General features: G+C 59.2%; 1 protein-coding gene across 2 annotated transcripts; it reads right to left on the bottom strand.

Annotated features, from left to right (window-relative positions):
• Window positions 1-1109: 1109 nt before the first annotated feature.
• On the bottom strand, window positions 1110-15164 carry UNC13D (unc-13 homolog D). 2 transcript variants are annotated; one of them, XM_041409178.1, is made up of 32 exons: window positions 14928-15164; window positions 12805-12837; window positions 12427-12534; window positions 11688-11747; window positions 11198-11264; window positions 10939-11116; window positions 10769-10813; window positions 10310-10378; window positions 10056-10125; window positions 9610-9714; window positions 9250-9342; window positions 8907-9010; window positions 8595-8712; window positions 7948-8072; window positions 7600-7690; window positions 7266-7322; window positions 7082-7179; window positions 6796-6847; window positions 6375-6505; window positions 6013-6133; window positions 5345-5485; window positions 5086-5184; window positions 4517-4723; window positions 4277-4345; window positions 3925-4004; window positions 3605-3710; window positions 3456-3527; window positions 3249-3332; window positions 2848-2968; window positions 2151-2274; window positions 1679-1884; window positions 1110-1587 (listed from the first exon to the last, which is right to left on the bottom strand). In XM_041409178.1, exons 1-32 carry the CDS (start codon window positions 14982-14984, stop codon window positions 1484-1486), a joined length of 3195 nt encoding a protein of 1064 aa, XP_041265112.1. In that variant the 5' UTR covers window positions 14985-15164; the 3' UTR covers window positions 1110-1483. The 2 variants fall into 2 exon arrangements, with proteins under 2 accessions (XP_041265112.1, XP_041265114.1); XM_041409180.1 differs by lacking the exons at window positions 1110-1587; window positions 3925-4004 and having other exon boundaries at window positions 1687-1884.
• Between the last annotated feature and the right edge of the window lie 1897 nt (window positions 15165-17061).

The raw sequence follows: 17061 nt of genomic DNA, 5'->3' as shown, positions 1-17061 counted from the left end.
ACCTCAGAAGAGAGGCCAGCCCGTGCCACCTTGCCCTGGGACACACCTGGCTGGTGGCAGCCCAGGGCAAGGTGAGACACAGGGATTTTTTTAAAAAATAGCTAAAAATGAGCTGAGCCCATATTCAAACCTCCAGCCCCGTGGAGTAAACCTCATAATAAAGCACGAGGTGGCTGCCAGCAGGTGCCAGCCCCAGCTGAGCTGCAGGGTGCAGGCACAGGGTGCTGGACCCAGCTGAATGAGACCCTGAGACAGCATCCCCACAATCCCAGACCCAGCTCTGGAATATTATTTCTCTGCACTAGAAACCTAAGCCAGCAAATGGCTTCCTTGAGAGCCTGCAGTGCCTTAATCCCTCCTGCTGTGGGCTCTGTCACACAGATACCAAGGGAGCTTTTTTTCCTTTTCCCACCCCCGCATCCAGGATTTGACCTGAGCTGACCCAGCGGCTGCTCTGCCCACCGAGGGAGCAGCTGGTGCTCAGACACCCGGGAGGGGGATGCTTTTAATTCCCTGGTCCCTGGCAGCTCCCAGGGACCTGCTGCAGCTCAAACATGGCCACCCCCCTGCAGGGTAAGGGGTAGAGGGAGCTCCAGGTGTATAATTAGTAATAATTGCACAGAAAACAAGCTCAAAAAAACCCAACAAATTGTTAAAACCACCTGCCTCGTCAGGCATTTTTACTGTGGTACTGGGTCACCCCACATGGATGCAGCCCACTTCCAGAGGGACCCAGGTCCTTGGCACAGGCTGGGAGTGATGCCAGGGACCTGCACCCCATGCCTGTGCTGTCAGATGCCCAAAATGCCTCCTGATTTGGATGCCAAGGCTGTGATGCTCTTTATTGCTGCCCAGGCTCCTGCAAGATCCCAGGCTTCCAGGAAGTCAGTGAAATTGGTGGTAAAATAAAAAAACACCCAAACAGACACGGGAGCTAGACACATTTTAGAAAAGGAGAAATTCAGCAGCTCCCACCAGACCTCAAATGCCTTATCCCACCCCACTGTGCTGCTGCTCCCAGCACAGGGCCACTGCCCCAAAGCACACAGCCCACGCATCAGCTTTGTGGCTTTTCATTTAAAATAAGAGGCTTATCCACAAGAAAATGAGGGGGAAAAGAAATTTAAAAATTGAAAGAAAGACCAAAAATGAAGGCAGGTTTGGCCGTGCCGTGTTGCAGACAGGAGGGCTGGGGACACGGCCAGGAGATGCAGCACTGGCAGTGACAAACTCCAGAGGGACGGACAGGGACAGCCACGCTTCCACATCCCTCCTGTAGTGTTACTAGTCCAGGCAGACGGGCAAAGAAATCCCCTCCAATCCACCTGCCCACCCTCCCTGGCCCATGGGAGTGTTGCTGCCCGAAGGTGGGGGTGAGCTGGGAGCTGGCACAGGGACCCCTCTGTGCTCACACTCCCTGCAGATGGTTCTGGCTCCAACGCCACCAAAGTTCCCCTTTCAGGGCCATCTTCCTGCCCCTCCCTCACTCTGTCTCCTTGGACTGCTTGGCTCGTTGCTTGCGGAGCTTAACGAAGGCCTGAGCTTCTTTGTCCCTTTTCCTGGACTCCAGCAGCTGCAGGATCTCATCTGCCAGAGAAGAGGGGAGCAATGGTGGGAGCTGCTCCCCGCAGCCCCCTCCCCACCCTGCAGGGGCTCCGCCCGGGGGGACACACCGTACCTGTGGGCTTGGGGTGCGTGAGGGGGAGCCGGGTCTGCGGCACGCGGCCCATGTCCGCCTCGTCCTCCTCGGTGTCGAGGCCGGGCAGGTGGCACAGGGGGAAGAAGGCTTCGCCCTCCAGGTCGTTGGAGCCCAGCACGTCGTAGTCAAACACGGTCAGCAGCAGACAGGCCCCCTCCTGCCGGCACTTCTCGGAGGGGATCAAGCTACGGGAGGCAGGGGATCCTCACATCCCACCCCCTCGGGCCTCGGTCACAACCTTCTGTGCTCCACGGGCAGCCACAGCCCCGCAGTGACCCGAACTCCTCCAAGATCAGGGCCCCAGCACAGCCCCACACCCTCCCCGGTGTTTGGGGGACCCCACTGTGGTGAAATCCCTGGCAGTTCCAGGAGCAGCAGCCCCACGGCAGAGGCTCCTCAGCCTGAGGGGCTGTGGGGACGGGGGGCCCGGAGGGTGTCAGCCCCTACGTACAAGTCGAAGGCTTCGTCGAAGAGGGGGTGCAGCTCGTTCTTCTTGCACTGGGTGGTCCGAGCCACCACCTCGGGGAACTCGTGCCGGGGCTCCAGGGTGAGCTGCACGAAGGGGTCGCTGGAGCCTGGTGGGGTGCAGACATCAGCCGCCTCCCCCGGCCCCTCTGCCCCGGCATGAACCCAGCCGGAGGGGCTTGGGCACACTGGGGTGGCTGCGGGGGGGCTCAGGGCAGCCTCACCACAACCCCCAGCCCAGCCTGGGCTCCCGGAGGGTGCGGGAACATCCCTAAGCCTGCCCGCACAGCGACCGGCCGGGGGTGGCTGCAGGAGCAGTGACCTCTCCTGGAGAGCGCCCCAAACGACAGCCGGACCCGGAGAAGGTCGCTGCTCACCCCGCGTATTTTTTTATCTGTGACTGCTTTGCATGATGAAGAAAAGCCGTCTGCCCTGGCTGCTGGCTTGTGCCACAAGCAGCGGGACGTGGGCACTGTGTCCTGCTTGGTCCCGCCTGCCACATCCCACTGAACCACCCAGAACCAGGGCCACAACCCCCCTCTTTCCCAAATCCACCTCCTTGGATGAAAAAGCAAATCAAGGGCGAGTCCAAGCATTGCCAGCATCTCTCCTGACTGGGGCATACCAGGGACCAAGGACAGGGGACCCTGGGGCAGGTGGCTCTCCTGCCCACCCACACGCACCGTTGGAGTCCAGCGGGATGAGGTTGGTGGCGTTGAGCACTTCCACATGGAGTTTCTGCTCCGAAGGCCGGTACAGAGCTTTGATGGTCACAGCCCCATACTTCTCTGAGCTCGTGTCCAGCTGGGCAGTGGGGTACAAGGGTAAGGACGCTGTCCTTCATCCCCATCATAGAGGGGATGCACAGGGTCAGGCAGAGGCTCATCAGGAATTTTGGGGCACCAGGGTGTGCTGGAATCCTCTGGGATGCATTGAGCCCCCTCCTGCTCAATGCTGTGGCAAAACCTGCCCCAAGAGCCCCAGGAGTGGGAGGGTGGTGGGGAAATTCCACATTTCCACAGGCAGGGCCTGTGAGCAAGGGTGGGATGTGGGAAGGGGCTGGCATTACCATCTGGAGTCCTACCTGCTGCTGGATCCTGTTGCTGAAGTATTTCTGGATGAGTTTGTGGCTGGTGGCAGAGCAGAGAGCCAGGTGAGCCTCCAGCGTCTGTGGGGAGGGGGAGAGGTGATGGTCAAGCCACATGGACAGGTCCACAGCCCGGGGATGTCCTCCCTGGCATCCCTTCCTCCCACAGGAACCCACGGGGACCCCCCATCCCCATCTCCATACCCTGAAGGCTGCACTGTGGAGGGTCTCCAGCGGCAGCCCGCAGCCCTCGGCGTGGAAGCACAGCTCCAGGCTCTGGGGACAAGGATGCTGTCAGCCACCAACCAAACCCATCTCCTTGCCAGCGACCCCCTGCTTCCCCCCCTTGGTACCTTCAGGGCACAGAACAGCCTCTGGCAGTGCTGGACCGAGGGCACCTGTGGTCCCAGTGCTGCTGAGAGCACCGACAGGGTGTGGTGCCACAGGAGACTGAGGAGGCTGCAGGGGAGAGGGGGGCTGTGAGATCCAGGGGCTGGGCTGGAGGGATGGTCTTCAGCTGAAGGGCTCTGCAAAGCCCGAGAAGGAAGGGCCTCATCCTGCCAGCCCTGAAGTGGGATGGCCCCAAGCCCCATGGAGCTGAGGAGATGCTCCTGCCCCAGGCATGGTGACTCTGATGGCCTCTGCCACAGTGCATCCCAAGTGCCCTGGTCACCTTTTGAAGTTCTCCTGGACCAGATGCTCATTGAGGTACTGCAGCTCCGACTCCAGGAACTTCATGAGCGGGGTGATGGACTGCAGTGAGAGGAGAGGGCATTGGGGAGGGCAGGGGGGTGTCCAGCAGGGCACAGCAGGCCAGGGAGGATCCCAGAGAGGCTCCTTCCCACACGGGCAGGCTGTGCCTGGTGTGGTCCTGGTGCTGACATGGGCATCAAGCAAAGCCTGTGGAGGTCTGGGCCCCATCACTGGTGTGTCCTGTGCCCCAGGCATGGGCAGGCAGCAGTGATGGAGGGTGACAGAGGCTGCCTAAAAGAGATGGTCCAGGAAGGACTGGACCAGATACTTACATCCTCAGGCTTCTGGGTGTCACTGGAAGATGAGAGCTCCTGGATGTGTCTGGCAATGCCCTTTTCCAGCTGTCAGGGAGAAACACAGAAAGAGACTTGGACTTTGTCCTCTGCACCAGCCTCCCCATGCCCAGCTCCACCTTTTCTCCATCCCAGGAGCATTATGGTCTTCAGGACACCTTGGGTGAAACTGCTCTGGGCCAGGTGAGGGCCAAGGGGGCATCAGTGGCAGGTGGTCACCTTGGTAGCCAGGGCTTGCACCACGTCCCGGACCTCGTGGTCCAGGCAGGCCACGGTGCTGTCGAGCTGGTTGTGCAGAGCGTTCTGGATCTGCTGGGGGTCGATGATGCCCCTCATGTGCTGCTCCAGCTGCGCCCAGCCCAGCTGTGATGGCAGCTTCAGCATCAGCAGCCGGAGCTGCTCGATGTTGTTCACCACGACGCAGAGCTGGGGGAGGTGGGTCTGCTTCAGGGTCCACGCCCCCTGGAGCATCCCACATCCCCATCCCCAAGGCAATCTCCATCATTATTCCTATTCCCATCTCCATCCTCATCCCTTGTCCCATCTCCATCACCATCTCCAGTTTAATTTTTATCCTCACCTTTGTCCCCACCCCATCCTGCTCCCCCTGCTCACATCATTTCCCTCCTGATTTTCCAGGATTATGGCTTTTGATGGCCAACTGGTCCCTGTGGAACCCAAACTGGGGATGTCAGCTGGGTTCTCAGCAGCTCAGCTCCCTCTTTGTCTAGAAACCAGGGCCAAATTCTGTCCTTTCTGGAGCAACCATGACAGGTTCCAATACCAACCTTGTTGGCTGCCTCGCCCTCGTTCTGCTCGCTCAGGGACAGAGCCTCAGCCCTCTCCTTGATGAGCTTGCAGTACATCAGGGAGATCTTGCACATGTCCTGCAGGACAGAGAGGAAACCAGCAGGAATGAACCAGGCAACATGAGGACCACCGTGGGCTCAGGGAACCCCATCACTGGGGTACTGGCTCCTTCATGGAGACACATCCCCAGGAGCAGGAGGAGGAAACTCCAGGTGCTGGTGCCCCAGCTGTACAAACCTCCAGGAGATTGACCATGATCATGAAGGCTTTCTCAGGGTCTGGCCAGTTGAGCTGCTGCCAGGTTGTCATGATCTGGGCGTAGCAGGTGGACAGGTCAACGGTGGATGTGCTGTGCTTGTGGTACCCATAAGGCTTCAGCTGAGAGGCAGAGAAGGCAAACACAGCTTGAACAGAGAGATGCCATCCCAGAGAGCAGAGCTGCACCTTCACTTTGGGACTCTCTGGCCCATCACCAGCTCCTTACATCCCAATGTCATCACACAACCACTTTGGAGAGTGGAGATGAGGATGGATGGAGCAGCATGAGCTCCCTGCTTTCCTCCATACACCCACCCAGTGCTGCTGGACTACACTAAGAGCAGCCTGTGGCCCCATGGTTGCCATCCCTCCCCTCTTCAGAGAGGTTAGAAGCAAAGGGGATTCTCACAGCATGGCCTGAATGCAGGGTCCCCAGATCCCATGGGCTACCAGGGAGCAATGAGGGAAGGGACACAGGGACATTGTGTGGGGCCAGGGTAGGAGGGATCAGCTGGCCCAGGGGACCACATACTTTGTTATGCATTTGGCAGAGGAACCAGGCTGCTCCTGGGCTGCCCAGCAGCAGGGCATGGAGGGCAGCTGCAGTGTCCCAAAGGAAGGAGGGAGATTTCTCCTCCCCACATTACCTGGTCCATCTGGATGGCTCTCTGGGCCCTCTCCAGGGCGGTGGTGTAGGCCTTCTGCAGCCACAGGGGCAATGCTTCCTCGAACCACTGGTGGAAGTTGCTCAGAGCCAGAGGTCCATCCCTATGGAGGAAGGCTCCAATTCTCCAACCGCCCAGCAGCAGCACGGGACCATCACCCCTCCTGCTCTCACACTAACCCAGCCAGAGATCAGCCCAAAACCCTCTGGTGATGCTCCCATTGACACCAGACACCAACAGCCTGCTCTGACTGGTGTGCAATTAGTGATGAAGGATCTGGAGATCCTCTCAGTTGACTGCTGGATCCCTCCCTCTGGCACCTCTTCCCTCTCAGGGCAGGATACCTGCTTGGGAGGGAGTCCTTCATCTGATAAAGCTCCTGAAGTTTCCTGTAGAGATCAAAGAGGCTCTCGGCCGTGGGTCTGGACATGCTGCTGTCAACCTTGTGCAGCTGCTCCTGGACATGCTCTGCCACCTGGATGGGACCAAGGCCAGAGGGGACACAGTGAGGTCTGGCCAAGAAGTTCCTCCTGGGGTGAGGGTCAGCTCAGGGGACTCCTCTTCCTTTTGGGTGGCATCTCAGGAGATTTGTTGGGTCAAATACTGCCCACAGTCACTCTATGGGCACACAGGAATAGAGGGGGAGTTTCTCTTTCTCCCCTTCCAAGCTTGCAACAAGCAGTTGGCACCTGAAAGGTGGCCAAAAACCTCAGCCTGGCTTTAGACATTAGTCCCCCAAGGGCAGAGCAGCCCAGGCTTGCTCACCAGGCTCTCCAGCTCCAGGTAGGCAATGGAGAAGATATTCAACTTCAGGTTGCTGCAAGAGAGAACTGTGGAGTCAGGAGCCTGCCAACCCCAGCCCAGCAAAGCCAGGCCAGCAAACCCTGCCAGGCCATGTCCTGGGTGAGGACAGCACAGCCCTAAGGGGCAGAGGTGGGACCAAAGACCCCACCTGTGGAGCCCAAGGGCCAAGGAATGAGGCATCAAAGTGCCCTGTCACTCTTGATCCCAGGGAAGGTGGATGGGGGTGAGATCAAGCACTGAAACCTACGTGCTGAACAATTTATTCCAGATCTTTTGGCACTGCTTGAGATCTTCTATCACCTCCAGGAGGAGCTTGGACAAGGCTTTGCTATTCTCCTCTATGCTCTGCAAAGGAAAGAACAGCTTATTTTGGATGCTCAGACATTCTGAGGTGACTTTATCATGTCAGAGGGACAGAGATGGGAACTGACCTTCACCATGGGCTTGAGGTGCTGCTTCTGCATGTGGAACCACTCCGTGGTGCCTGACTGCAAGAGAGGAGTCCTGGTGGGATGGCAGGGAAGCAGGAGGAGCAAAGCCAGCTGTGTCACCCCCTTCACTCTCCCTGTCCCCTGGGTGAGGGGAGAACCTGTGGTGGGAACCACAGGCTGGGGCCACCAGGTTGAAGGGGCGGGCATTTCCCATGCCATGGTGATCCATGTGGATTTGCTGAGGTGTGGGCATTGGGCAGGGGCTGGAAGGAAAGGGACACCCACAGGGTCCCACCCTGCAGGGGTTGAGGGTGGGGGGTGAGACCCCCAGTACCTTCAGAGCTGTGGAGACCATCTGGGGGAGGTCGGGGCTGGGTGTGCACAGCTCACGGAAAGCTTTGGTTTTGCACATCTGGACGAGGACCCTGCAAAGTGAGAACCTGGAGTGAAACCCAGCACCTGCCATCAGAAACAAGCACCTTTCCCCTCAGAGACCCTGCCCAAACAGCCTTCCCCTCCCAGCAACATTCCCACAGGGAGCCCAGGATGAGGGATGGGACAGGACAAGTGTCACAGCAGCCTAGATGGGGGAGAAAGGGCTCACACTGAGTTGTGCTCATGCCCAGGGGCTTGTCCTGAGCCACAGGACCCCACACGCAGCTGGCACCAGTGACCAACTCACCGGAGCAGGGACTGGAGCCTCTCCGTGGACCTCGGGACAGAGAGGGGGAAAATGATGCGGAACCTACGGATGAGGGAGACCCCGTAGGTCAGCAAGGACTGGAAGGACTCGGCCAGCTCTGCTTTCTGGGGAGAAGAAAGGAAACATGCATCGTCCTCCTCAGTGACAGACAGATGCTGGCAGGACCACGGCACTGCAGGGGAGGGAGCTGCTGCTCCCATTCCCTTTCAGCCTCCTCCAGGGATGGGAAAAAACCCTGGTGGTAGCTTCTCCCTGGAGGGACTGAACTGAGCTTTGTGCTTAAACCTCATTGCTATGCATGGAAAATTCAGTGTCTCAGCAGGGTGCAGGGATGCTCTGGGAAAACAGGCTGGGAGAAGCAGAAATTGGGTCATATTTAAGTTTTGCAGGGGGTTGTGCTTGACCTGGCAGGGATGGGGGAGGGGGAGGTCAGTGCAAAGGGTAAGGGGCTCTCTAGAGAGAGGGGGAACAAAGCCCTGGGAAATGCCCTCCAGACACCCTGACACCCCTGTACCCACAGTCTCCTGCCCCTCATGGAACACAGGGACTGAAACAGCCCCGGGGCTCTGGGAGGAGAGGCTCAGGGTTGGGTGCCTGGGGCACCTCTCCCTGATCTCTGCCCTCACCTGCTCTGGCCTCAGGCGCTCCTGCACCCACCGGTACTCAATGCTGGTGATCTGGTGGAGGAGGCAGCTGCTGTTGAACTCCAGGCTCTGGTAGAGTTTGCTGTAGGCCAGCCACTGCCTGGGGAGGAGGGAGGGCTGGGCTGAGCCCTCGAGGGCTGGGGGGCACCCAGAAGCCAGCCACAGTCACAGCTGGGGTGACAGGGGACACCCGGGTGTCCTGGGAGCAACACCTGAGCTCATGGGACAGACCAGCTGTGGTCCCAGCAAGGCCCCAGGAGCTGCACTGGGGCGCCCTGGGTGTGGGGCACTCACGCCATGTCCTGGTGGAAGTCAGAGAGGTCCTTCTGTGTGGCGTGCAGGTACAGCACGGTGCTGGCATGGCTGCTCAGCTCCCCGTCCCAGGAGGTGCTGCCAGCCTGCCAGGAGGGAAAGGGGGAGGAATGTGTCCTGGAGCAAGACAGGATGAGGAGGAGGAGGAGGACAGGCACCATGGGGGGGTGTATCTGCAGGAGTGGGAGCCCCAGAAAGATGCCAGGCATCATCCTGACCCTCATTCCCATCACACAGTGTGTTGGAGTGTGGGCTGCAAAGGGAGGCCTCCCCAGCCCAGGTGCTGAGGGGCTGCTCCTGGTGCTGGTAGCAGCCCTGGTGGTACCTGGTGCTGGAGGATCTCGTGGGACACCAGCTGCTGCAGCAGGTGGCGGTGGACGGTGTAGCTTGGCTGTGTCCGGCTGCTCGTGGTGGCCCTCTGCAAAGAGACAAGGCAGAGAGGACCATCACCTGCCTGACACAAAGGGACACTGCCACAGTGGGGACACAGAACCCAAAAGGCAGGGCTGGAGAGCTGTGGGTGCACTCATGTCCCATAAGATGCATAATGACAGAGCTCAGGGCAGGGTCCTGCACCTGCAGACCCTGGTGCTGGCACCTGTGGCCCCCAGACAAGCCCCAAGGGACAGGCAGCTGTCCCATCCTGGCAAGGCAATGGAAAGGACCTTTCTACATCCCGTCCCACCTTCTTGTGCGTCAGTAGGAACTGCAGGTGACAGTGTCCCCGCTCGGGATAGGTCTCTGTCCGTGGCTCCAGCTGGTACCACTGGTCATTCCAGCAGTGCAGGTCCTGCAGGCACAGAGGGACAAGGGGGAAGCCTTGGGAAGCCTTCCCAGGAGAAGGATCTCGTTCAGAGACCAGGGGATCCTCATCCCACTGCCTTCATGGGGGAGGGCAGGAAGATTCTGTATTGATCAAAAACACAGGATGTGCAGTGACTGAGTGTGTTGGAATGACTGCGGCACAGGGAGGGACCTGACATCAGTTTGTGGTTCTGTCTGATCCTGGGTGTGCCACAGGGTGCTGCCACGGGGCTGGGATCCTGCCCGGATCCTGGCGGGATCCCGGGAGGTTTCACTGGGGACAGTCCTGGGGAGTCCCTCGGAGGAGGGAGGCACGGCGGCGCTCACCTTCAGGCGAACGACCACGTTCCCCAGGAAATCGTCCTGCCCTTTGTCTTTGCGAGCGTCCTTAAAGATCCTGCAAGGCACAAACAGCCGAGGGTGGGAAGGAGTCCTGCAGCCGTGCTCGGGGTGCAGAAGAGTGGCACAGACCTGCCGCCCTCCCTCCCTCCTTCCAAGGGCGATTTTTAAAATCCAGCAGGCAAATAAGCATTTTCCACCCTCTCGTTCCTCAGCAGCCTTGGGGCCACACCAGCACCAACCTTTTGAGGCCGTGGAGGTCTGTCAGCTCCCCCAGCTTGTGCCGCATCGACTCCACCACGTCCGAGTCCCTGCGAGGGCCGGAGGCAAAACCCACGGCGGGGAGAGGGGGAGACCCAGGGGATGGAAAAACACAGCAGGGAATTGCAATGACGGTGGAGAAGAGAAAGCACAGGAGCAGGGAAGTGTCAGGGTTGAGGCCACCCCCAAACCCAGCCCAAATCTGCGAGCACCGTGGCTTCTCTCCATAAATGAAACCAGGGCTTAGGACCAGCCCTGCCTGGGCACAGCCAGCCTGGGCTTTCCCTGCTGGCACAGGTCACATCCTGCACTGAGCACTGCTCCACGGAAAGTGATGGGAAAAGGGCTCCCAGCTGGCTTCGGGGCCTTTAAAAAAGCTGCAGATTGAATCCCAGGAGGCAGCACCCCCTGGTGCAGGGTCCTGGGATGCTGTCACTCACCACATGTCCAGGTGGAAGCTGGCTGTCTCCACATCTTTAAACTCCCTGCAAGGCACCAGGGGATGTTGTTACTGGAGTAACACAGGATTGAACCCCCATCCCCAGCCAAGAGCCCTGGCCAGGCCCTGCATCCCCCCAGAGAGCAGAGCCAAGGGGTGGGGGTGCATTACAGGATGAAGGTCTCGTTCCACACTGGGCTGAGGGTCTGGTTTATGACTTGGGTGCGATGGATTTGGTCTTCAGGGATAAGGTCTTTGACCACAGCCTTCATCCTCTTCCTGTGGTCGGGGTGGGCTGGCTCCTGGCTCCTGGCCTCGATGCCCAGCAGGCAGTAAGGGTCACTGAGCCCTGCGAGGGCAGAGCTCTGGGAATTCCCCTCGGGAGCAGCAGCTGCCCCTCTTCCCGTGGGACACCCACCCCTCCACTTACCACTGACATCTTTACCCAAAATTCCCTTGGCTTCCTTCACTGTGGCTTTCAGGCAGTAAATGGGGCTCTGGAAAAATTAATGAACAGCTATTAATGTGAGGGGTCACCAACACTGTGGGGAAGGATCAACCCTGGGTCATATTTAAGTTTTGCAGGGGGTTGTGCTTGACCTGATGACAGGGATTGGGGAGGGGGATGTCAGTGCAAAGGGTAAGGGGCTCTCCAGAGAGAGGGGAACAAACCCCTGGGAAATGCCCTCCAGACACCCTGGCACCCCTGTACCCACAGTCCCCTGCCCCTCATGGAACACAGGGACTGAAACAGCCCAGGGGGGGTTTCTCCAGCTCCACTTTGGGGCTGGAGCAGGACCTTGCCATCAGCTCCCACCCAAGCACTGACAACCCCAGGGCACCCCAAATCCCAACCACAGGGGCTGAGGGACACTGCAGCCCCCCAGCACCACCCCAGCTGCACACTGGGCACACTGTACCTCCAGCTCCATGACCTGCTGCATGATGGCACCGTGCTCCTCTGCGTTCATGCCAAAAGCCTGTGTGGATATTGGGGCTGGTGATGGATGCTGCCCTGTTAACAGGAGCTGGAGAGCAGCCAGGGGCTTCCCTCTGCTCCCTGGGAGCCAACAGCAGCCCAGGGGGAGAGGAGAGTGGCAGAGTCCAGCAGGAAGGATGGGAACCAGCTGAAAGCTCTTGAGGGAGAGCCTTCTTCCCACCATTCCCAGCCTAAGATAAACACTTCTCCCCAGGGCTAATATTTCCCAGCCACAGGATGCTCCCATCTCTCCAGCTGGATGCTGCTGCTACATCTTTCATGGTGCTTGTTAAAAGTTCCCTCTGAGTGACCCTCATGATTATTGGCTCCAAACAGCCAGAGATAAATTGTGTGTGGTGGGGGTCAGGACAATTTTGGCACAGGTGGGATGTGGCACTTCCACATCCTGGCCCCTTGAGCCCCTGGTCCAGCCCAAGCCCCTGGCACATGGAAACCCAACCTAATTCAACATTAATATTCTCAAGTTTGCAAGTAAAAGTTTGTTATTCAGCCTCCTGAGAATTTTGTGGTCTCCTGTGAACCACCAGAGTAAATCAAAGCCCCTTTAGAAACTCACTGAGCGAGCCTGGGGCATAACAGACCCCTACCATCCCCTGTAGCTGGGAGGATGGACATGTCAGGGCACAGGTTTTGGGGACCCTGTCAGGAAGGGGATGCACCTTCTGCACGTAGGAGTAGAGCTCCTGGGAGTCCCCGACGTGCTGCTGCTCGGGCTTGCCCAGACGGTGCCGGATGGTGTAGAGAACCTCCTCGTAGAGCTGGGCCAGCTGTGGGGGACAGTGCTGACACCTCACGTGGGGACAGCCAGCAGGGACGTGCTCCAGGCGTCCCCCAGGATCAGCAGGATTTCCAGGCATCCCCCAGGATCAGCAGGATTTCCTCCTCAGCTCCCCAAGCTCCCTGCCAGGCCCTGCCACCCCCTGCACCCAGCCCTCCACTGGCTGTCCCTGGGGAGCTGAGCCACGTCCCCAAGCCCCTGCAGACTGCCACCCCCTCCAGTGCCACCGAGGGAGACCACAGTGGGGCCACACTCGTACCTCTTCCTTGGAGAAGCGGTGGGACAGATCCATCTGGGGAGAGAAGAGAAGCAGAGAGGTTTCCCATCAAGAGCGTGGTTTGAGGAGGAAGTCGTGGCCGGACAGGGCAGGGCAGCCAGGATGGGGTGGCATCACCCACAGCACATGAGGGTGGGATGTTCCAAAGGATGCTGTGACACCCCACAGACACCCCACAGCCAAGGGACAATGTCCCCCATCACCCACCAGCAGGGCAGCAAGGGGACTTCACCCTCAAGTCCCATTAATTGAGGAGGGGGCTGCAAGGGTGGCAACAGCAGCTTGGGGTGACCCCCAGGAGGGTTTAAAAGCCAATCACCCACCCCTCACCCCTCAGAGCCACTCACTCCAGCAGCACCAGGCTGGAGAGCAGAGCAGCTGAGGGACAGGGCAGGGGGCCAGAGCACGGTGAGGAGCTCCAGGCTGGGCAGGGAGATGCCAAAAGCCACCAGGATTTGGTGCACTGCTACAAATCTCTGAAAGCTGGAAGGGAGCACTGCTTGAAGGATGCCCAGGACAGCACTGACTTTCCAAACAGGAACTAAATCCAAGTGGTGACACTGCCAGAGGATGGGGACCGGTGTCCCTGTGCCATCTGTCATGGGTCCTGGCACTGGAGCCTCTGGGAGCACAAGGGGGTGACACCACAAAAAGCAGCAGAAGTCTTTAAAATGAGTTTTGGCTTTTCTGGGCTGAGGGCAATTTGCAGAGCATGATCCCAGCACTTGCTCATGCAGGGCTGGTGGGGAGGGATGGATGGATGGATGGATGGATGGATGGATGGATGGATGGATGGACGGATGGATGGACAAACCCTAACTGTGGGTCAGCCCAGGCCCCAAAGTGACCTTAGAAACCCCTAACAGAAAAAAATAAACCAACCCTGAGCTTGAACATTAACATTTGCTTATGGCAAATCTAGGGCTGGCATAATCCCCCGGCCATCTGGACTGAATTCAACCCTTCCAGCCCCAGCAAATTTAACCCTTCAGCTGCTTCTCTCCCACCTGCCTCCACATCCCTTCTGGTACCCACTGGTGGCTGCTGGGGGCTCTGGTGGCTCAGTAGCCCCCTGTGAAAGGGGTCCTGTTGCACTCAGGAGGTCCCAGCCTGCCCCTGCCGAGGTTCCATGCACCTTCTGCTGCTGCTGGCAGTGTCCTGCCTGTGCCAAGGCACGGGGGCATGGCCCCATCCCAAACCTTTCAGCATCCCCACAGTCAGCACTGCCCCACTGCAAGGTCACAAGCGCAGAGGGGACAGAAAAAGGACTTTATTTCTCTGCTGCTGTTATTTATCAGCAAGATGCAAGCATCTGTTCCTCGCCCAGCAGTGGGGTGGCCCAGGAGGGCAGGGGGAGGAATCCCTGCTGGTTTTGGGGGCAGCTCCCTGCTGTTCATTCTGCCCAGACACGGCGGCTGCAGGATCTGCTCCGTGCTCCCACGTGCACCCGGGACTGGTTAAGTTTAAGCTGAGCTGAGCCACCAGGATGTGTTTACTGCTGCTAATCCTCAAGCCAAGAGCGCAGCTCAAATCCAGTAGTGTTGCTTAAATCCAGGTCTGGATCCAGCCCCCAGCATCAGCAGCTGCAGCAATGGGGTGGCTGCAGGGACAGGGGTGCTCAGGAGGGGGGACAAGTCCCTGAGAGGGGGACACCCCCAGGACAGACCATCCCCGGAGCCCAGCGAGGGCCATTGTGCCCTCGTGCTCCCAGCAGCACCGGGCAGAGCTGTGGCTCCCATCTCACCAGGACAGACACAGGACCCAGAGGGACCCAGAGGGACCCAGAGGGACCCAGAGGGAGTCGGTCATTTTGGGATGGCCTGGAGGAGGGCTTTGGGGCAGCTGTGGCAGCACAGAGCCCAGGGGGGCTCAGAGGGACCCTCAGTGGGGACACAGAGCTGAGCTGACCCCGTACTGACCCTGGGGTGCCCACTTACCCGGGGGGGTACCCCCTCTCTCGGTCACAGCCAGGCCTTGGTCCCTTGCCCCCATTCCCCTTTACAGCCTCAGTGCCCCCGGGGTCCCCTGGGCACAGCCACCATGACCTGCCCGCTGCCACCACCCTTCAAACACCCCCCCAGCCCCCTGAGCTCAAATCCACCTACCTCGGGGCTCTCCTCCCCGGGGAGGGTCCCCGGGGGGCTCTGGCCAGCAGGATCCATCTCGGGGGAGGCTGAGCGTGGGGCAGGGCTGAGCTCTGCCTGCAGCTGCGGCCTCCTCAGAGGAGGAAACCACAGCCCTTATCAGAGCGTGGCCATGTCAACACAGCGGAAACGCGCTGGGGCTCCTTGCAGAGCTCCCCGGGACGCAGGCGCCCGGCCCTGCTCCCCGGCCCTGCTCCCCTGAACTCCATCCCTGCTCCCCTGAACTCCATCCCTGCTCCCCTGCACCCCAGCCCTGCTCCCCAGCACCCCAGCCCTGCTCCCCCTCACCCCTTGCCCTGCTCCCCTGCTCCCCTGCTCCCCGGCCCTGCTCCCCTGAACTCCATCCCTGCTCCCCAGAGCCCCTGGCCCTGCTCCCCTGAACCCCAGCCCTGCTCCCCTGTGCCCTGGCCCTGCTGCCCAGAGCCCCAGCCCTGCTCCCCTGAACCCCAGCCCTGCTCCCCAGCACCCCTGGCCCTGCTCCCCTGCACCTCAACCCTGCGGACTGCGTGGCACACATGGCATGGGGGCAAAAGGAAGGTGCCTGCTACCACTTATGAGCAAGGAATTGGGAACAAGTGGAGAGAAATAGTCCTGAGAAGGCACTCCCCTGAACCCCATCCCTGCTCCCCTGCACCCCTGGCCCTGCTCCCCAGCACCCTGACCCTGGGGACTGCGTGGCACACATGGCATGGGGGCAAAAGGAAGGTGCCTGCTACCACTTATGAGCAAGGAATTGGGAACAAGTGGAGAGAAATAGTCCTGAGAAGGCAAAGCCCAGCAAGGGAAGGGGACGATGGAGAGTAGTGAAGGCAGCACTAAGGGTCTGGGCTCTGATGTGTTTTTGGGATCCTTCGTGACCTGAGAGCAGAGGCAGGGACCTTGCAGAAAGCAGGGGGTGTCTTCAGCCCCGGGGGATGGGGGGATCTGAAACCCCATGCAAAAGCTGCAGGATGAGGAGTCCTTGCAACACCCAGGAGAGTTGCACAAGGTTGGGCTAAGAACAGACACAGTAAAGAGCCAAGAACAGCACTCAGAAAGGGCCTGTGACCTTTTCCCAAACAGGCTGTCCAGAAAGAGCTCGTTACTGAGAAAAAAACAGAAAGAAATGACATGGAAAGCTTGTTCTTTACCATCAGCTTTCATTCTTGTAAATGCTTTATCAGACTGCAGCTTGCCAGGCAGTTGCCCTCCTCTCAGAGATCCCTATCAGGATGCTCTCACTGATAACAAACTGGGTGGGGGAAGGCTTGGCTGGGCGTCAGGAGATGGCCAGGGGCAGAGCCAGTTTGCTCCTGGGTGTGTGTTGTGTGTACAGGCACAGCTCCCGGGCTTTGGAGGAGCTGTTGAGCTGCACAAGCATTTGCTGCTCAGCGGCCAGACCCACAGCCCGGGGAAGAACAAGGACACCAGCCCATGCTCAGTGTCACTGCTGGGCTTTGGTGTCACTGCCAGGGCTGCTGAGGAGCCACAGGCCCTGTGCAGCAGGGCAGTCACTCCCCAAGGGGAGGTTTTGTCTTCCCCACACCTTTCTGGTCCCTGGATGGCCCAAAAGCCATGAAAAAAAAGATGTTTCAGATGTAACACAGATGGCAGTGGCTCCACACTGGGATCAGTGGTACTGTGCAGGCACGCAGGGGTTTGTGCTGAACACAAACAGGAAACCACGACCATGGAAACTGCACTGGAAAGTTTGTCTCCTCAGTACCAGAGAAGGAATCAGAGTGCATCAGCACAGAGCCCCACAGCACGCTGGCTCCAAGCAGGCCTGCAGGAGGATGCTGGCAGCAGCATCCCTGCCAGAGGATGAGGGCAGGCAGCCAGTCCCTTCCAGCCTTGCACTCATCCAGTCCTTTAATTGAGGCAGGTTGCACTCTTTTAACTGCTTTAAGAGAGACACAACCTCCCTTTGCCCTGGAACCCTGTAAGAGCAGGTTCATGGCAAAAGGGGCTCCCTGAAGTTGTGGCACCAGGAGATGGAGAAAGGGCTGAGAGCAGAGGCATGGGGTTGATGTGGGGGGCAGATTTTCTTTATCCAGGTCAGCACAGGACTGGGGCCAAGAGGGGCTGCACAGCATAAAACCACTGAATTTCCAGG

Source organism: Onychostruthus taczanowskii, unplaced genomic scaffold, assembly GCF_017590055.1.
Source record: "Onychostruthus taczanowskii isolate IOZ18803 unplaced genomic scaffold, ASM1759005v1 scaffold30, whole genome shotgun sequence".
NCBI lineage: Eukaryota > Metazoa > Chordata > Aves > Passeriformes > Passeridae > Onychostruthus > Onychostruthus taczanowskii.
Note: the sequence above shows the minus strand (reverse complement) of the source record. Positions and strands in the feature narration are given on the sequence as shown.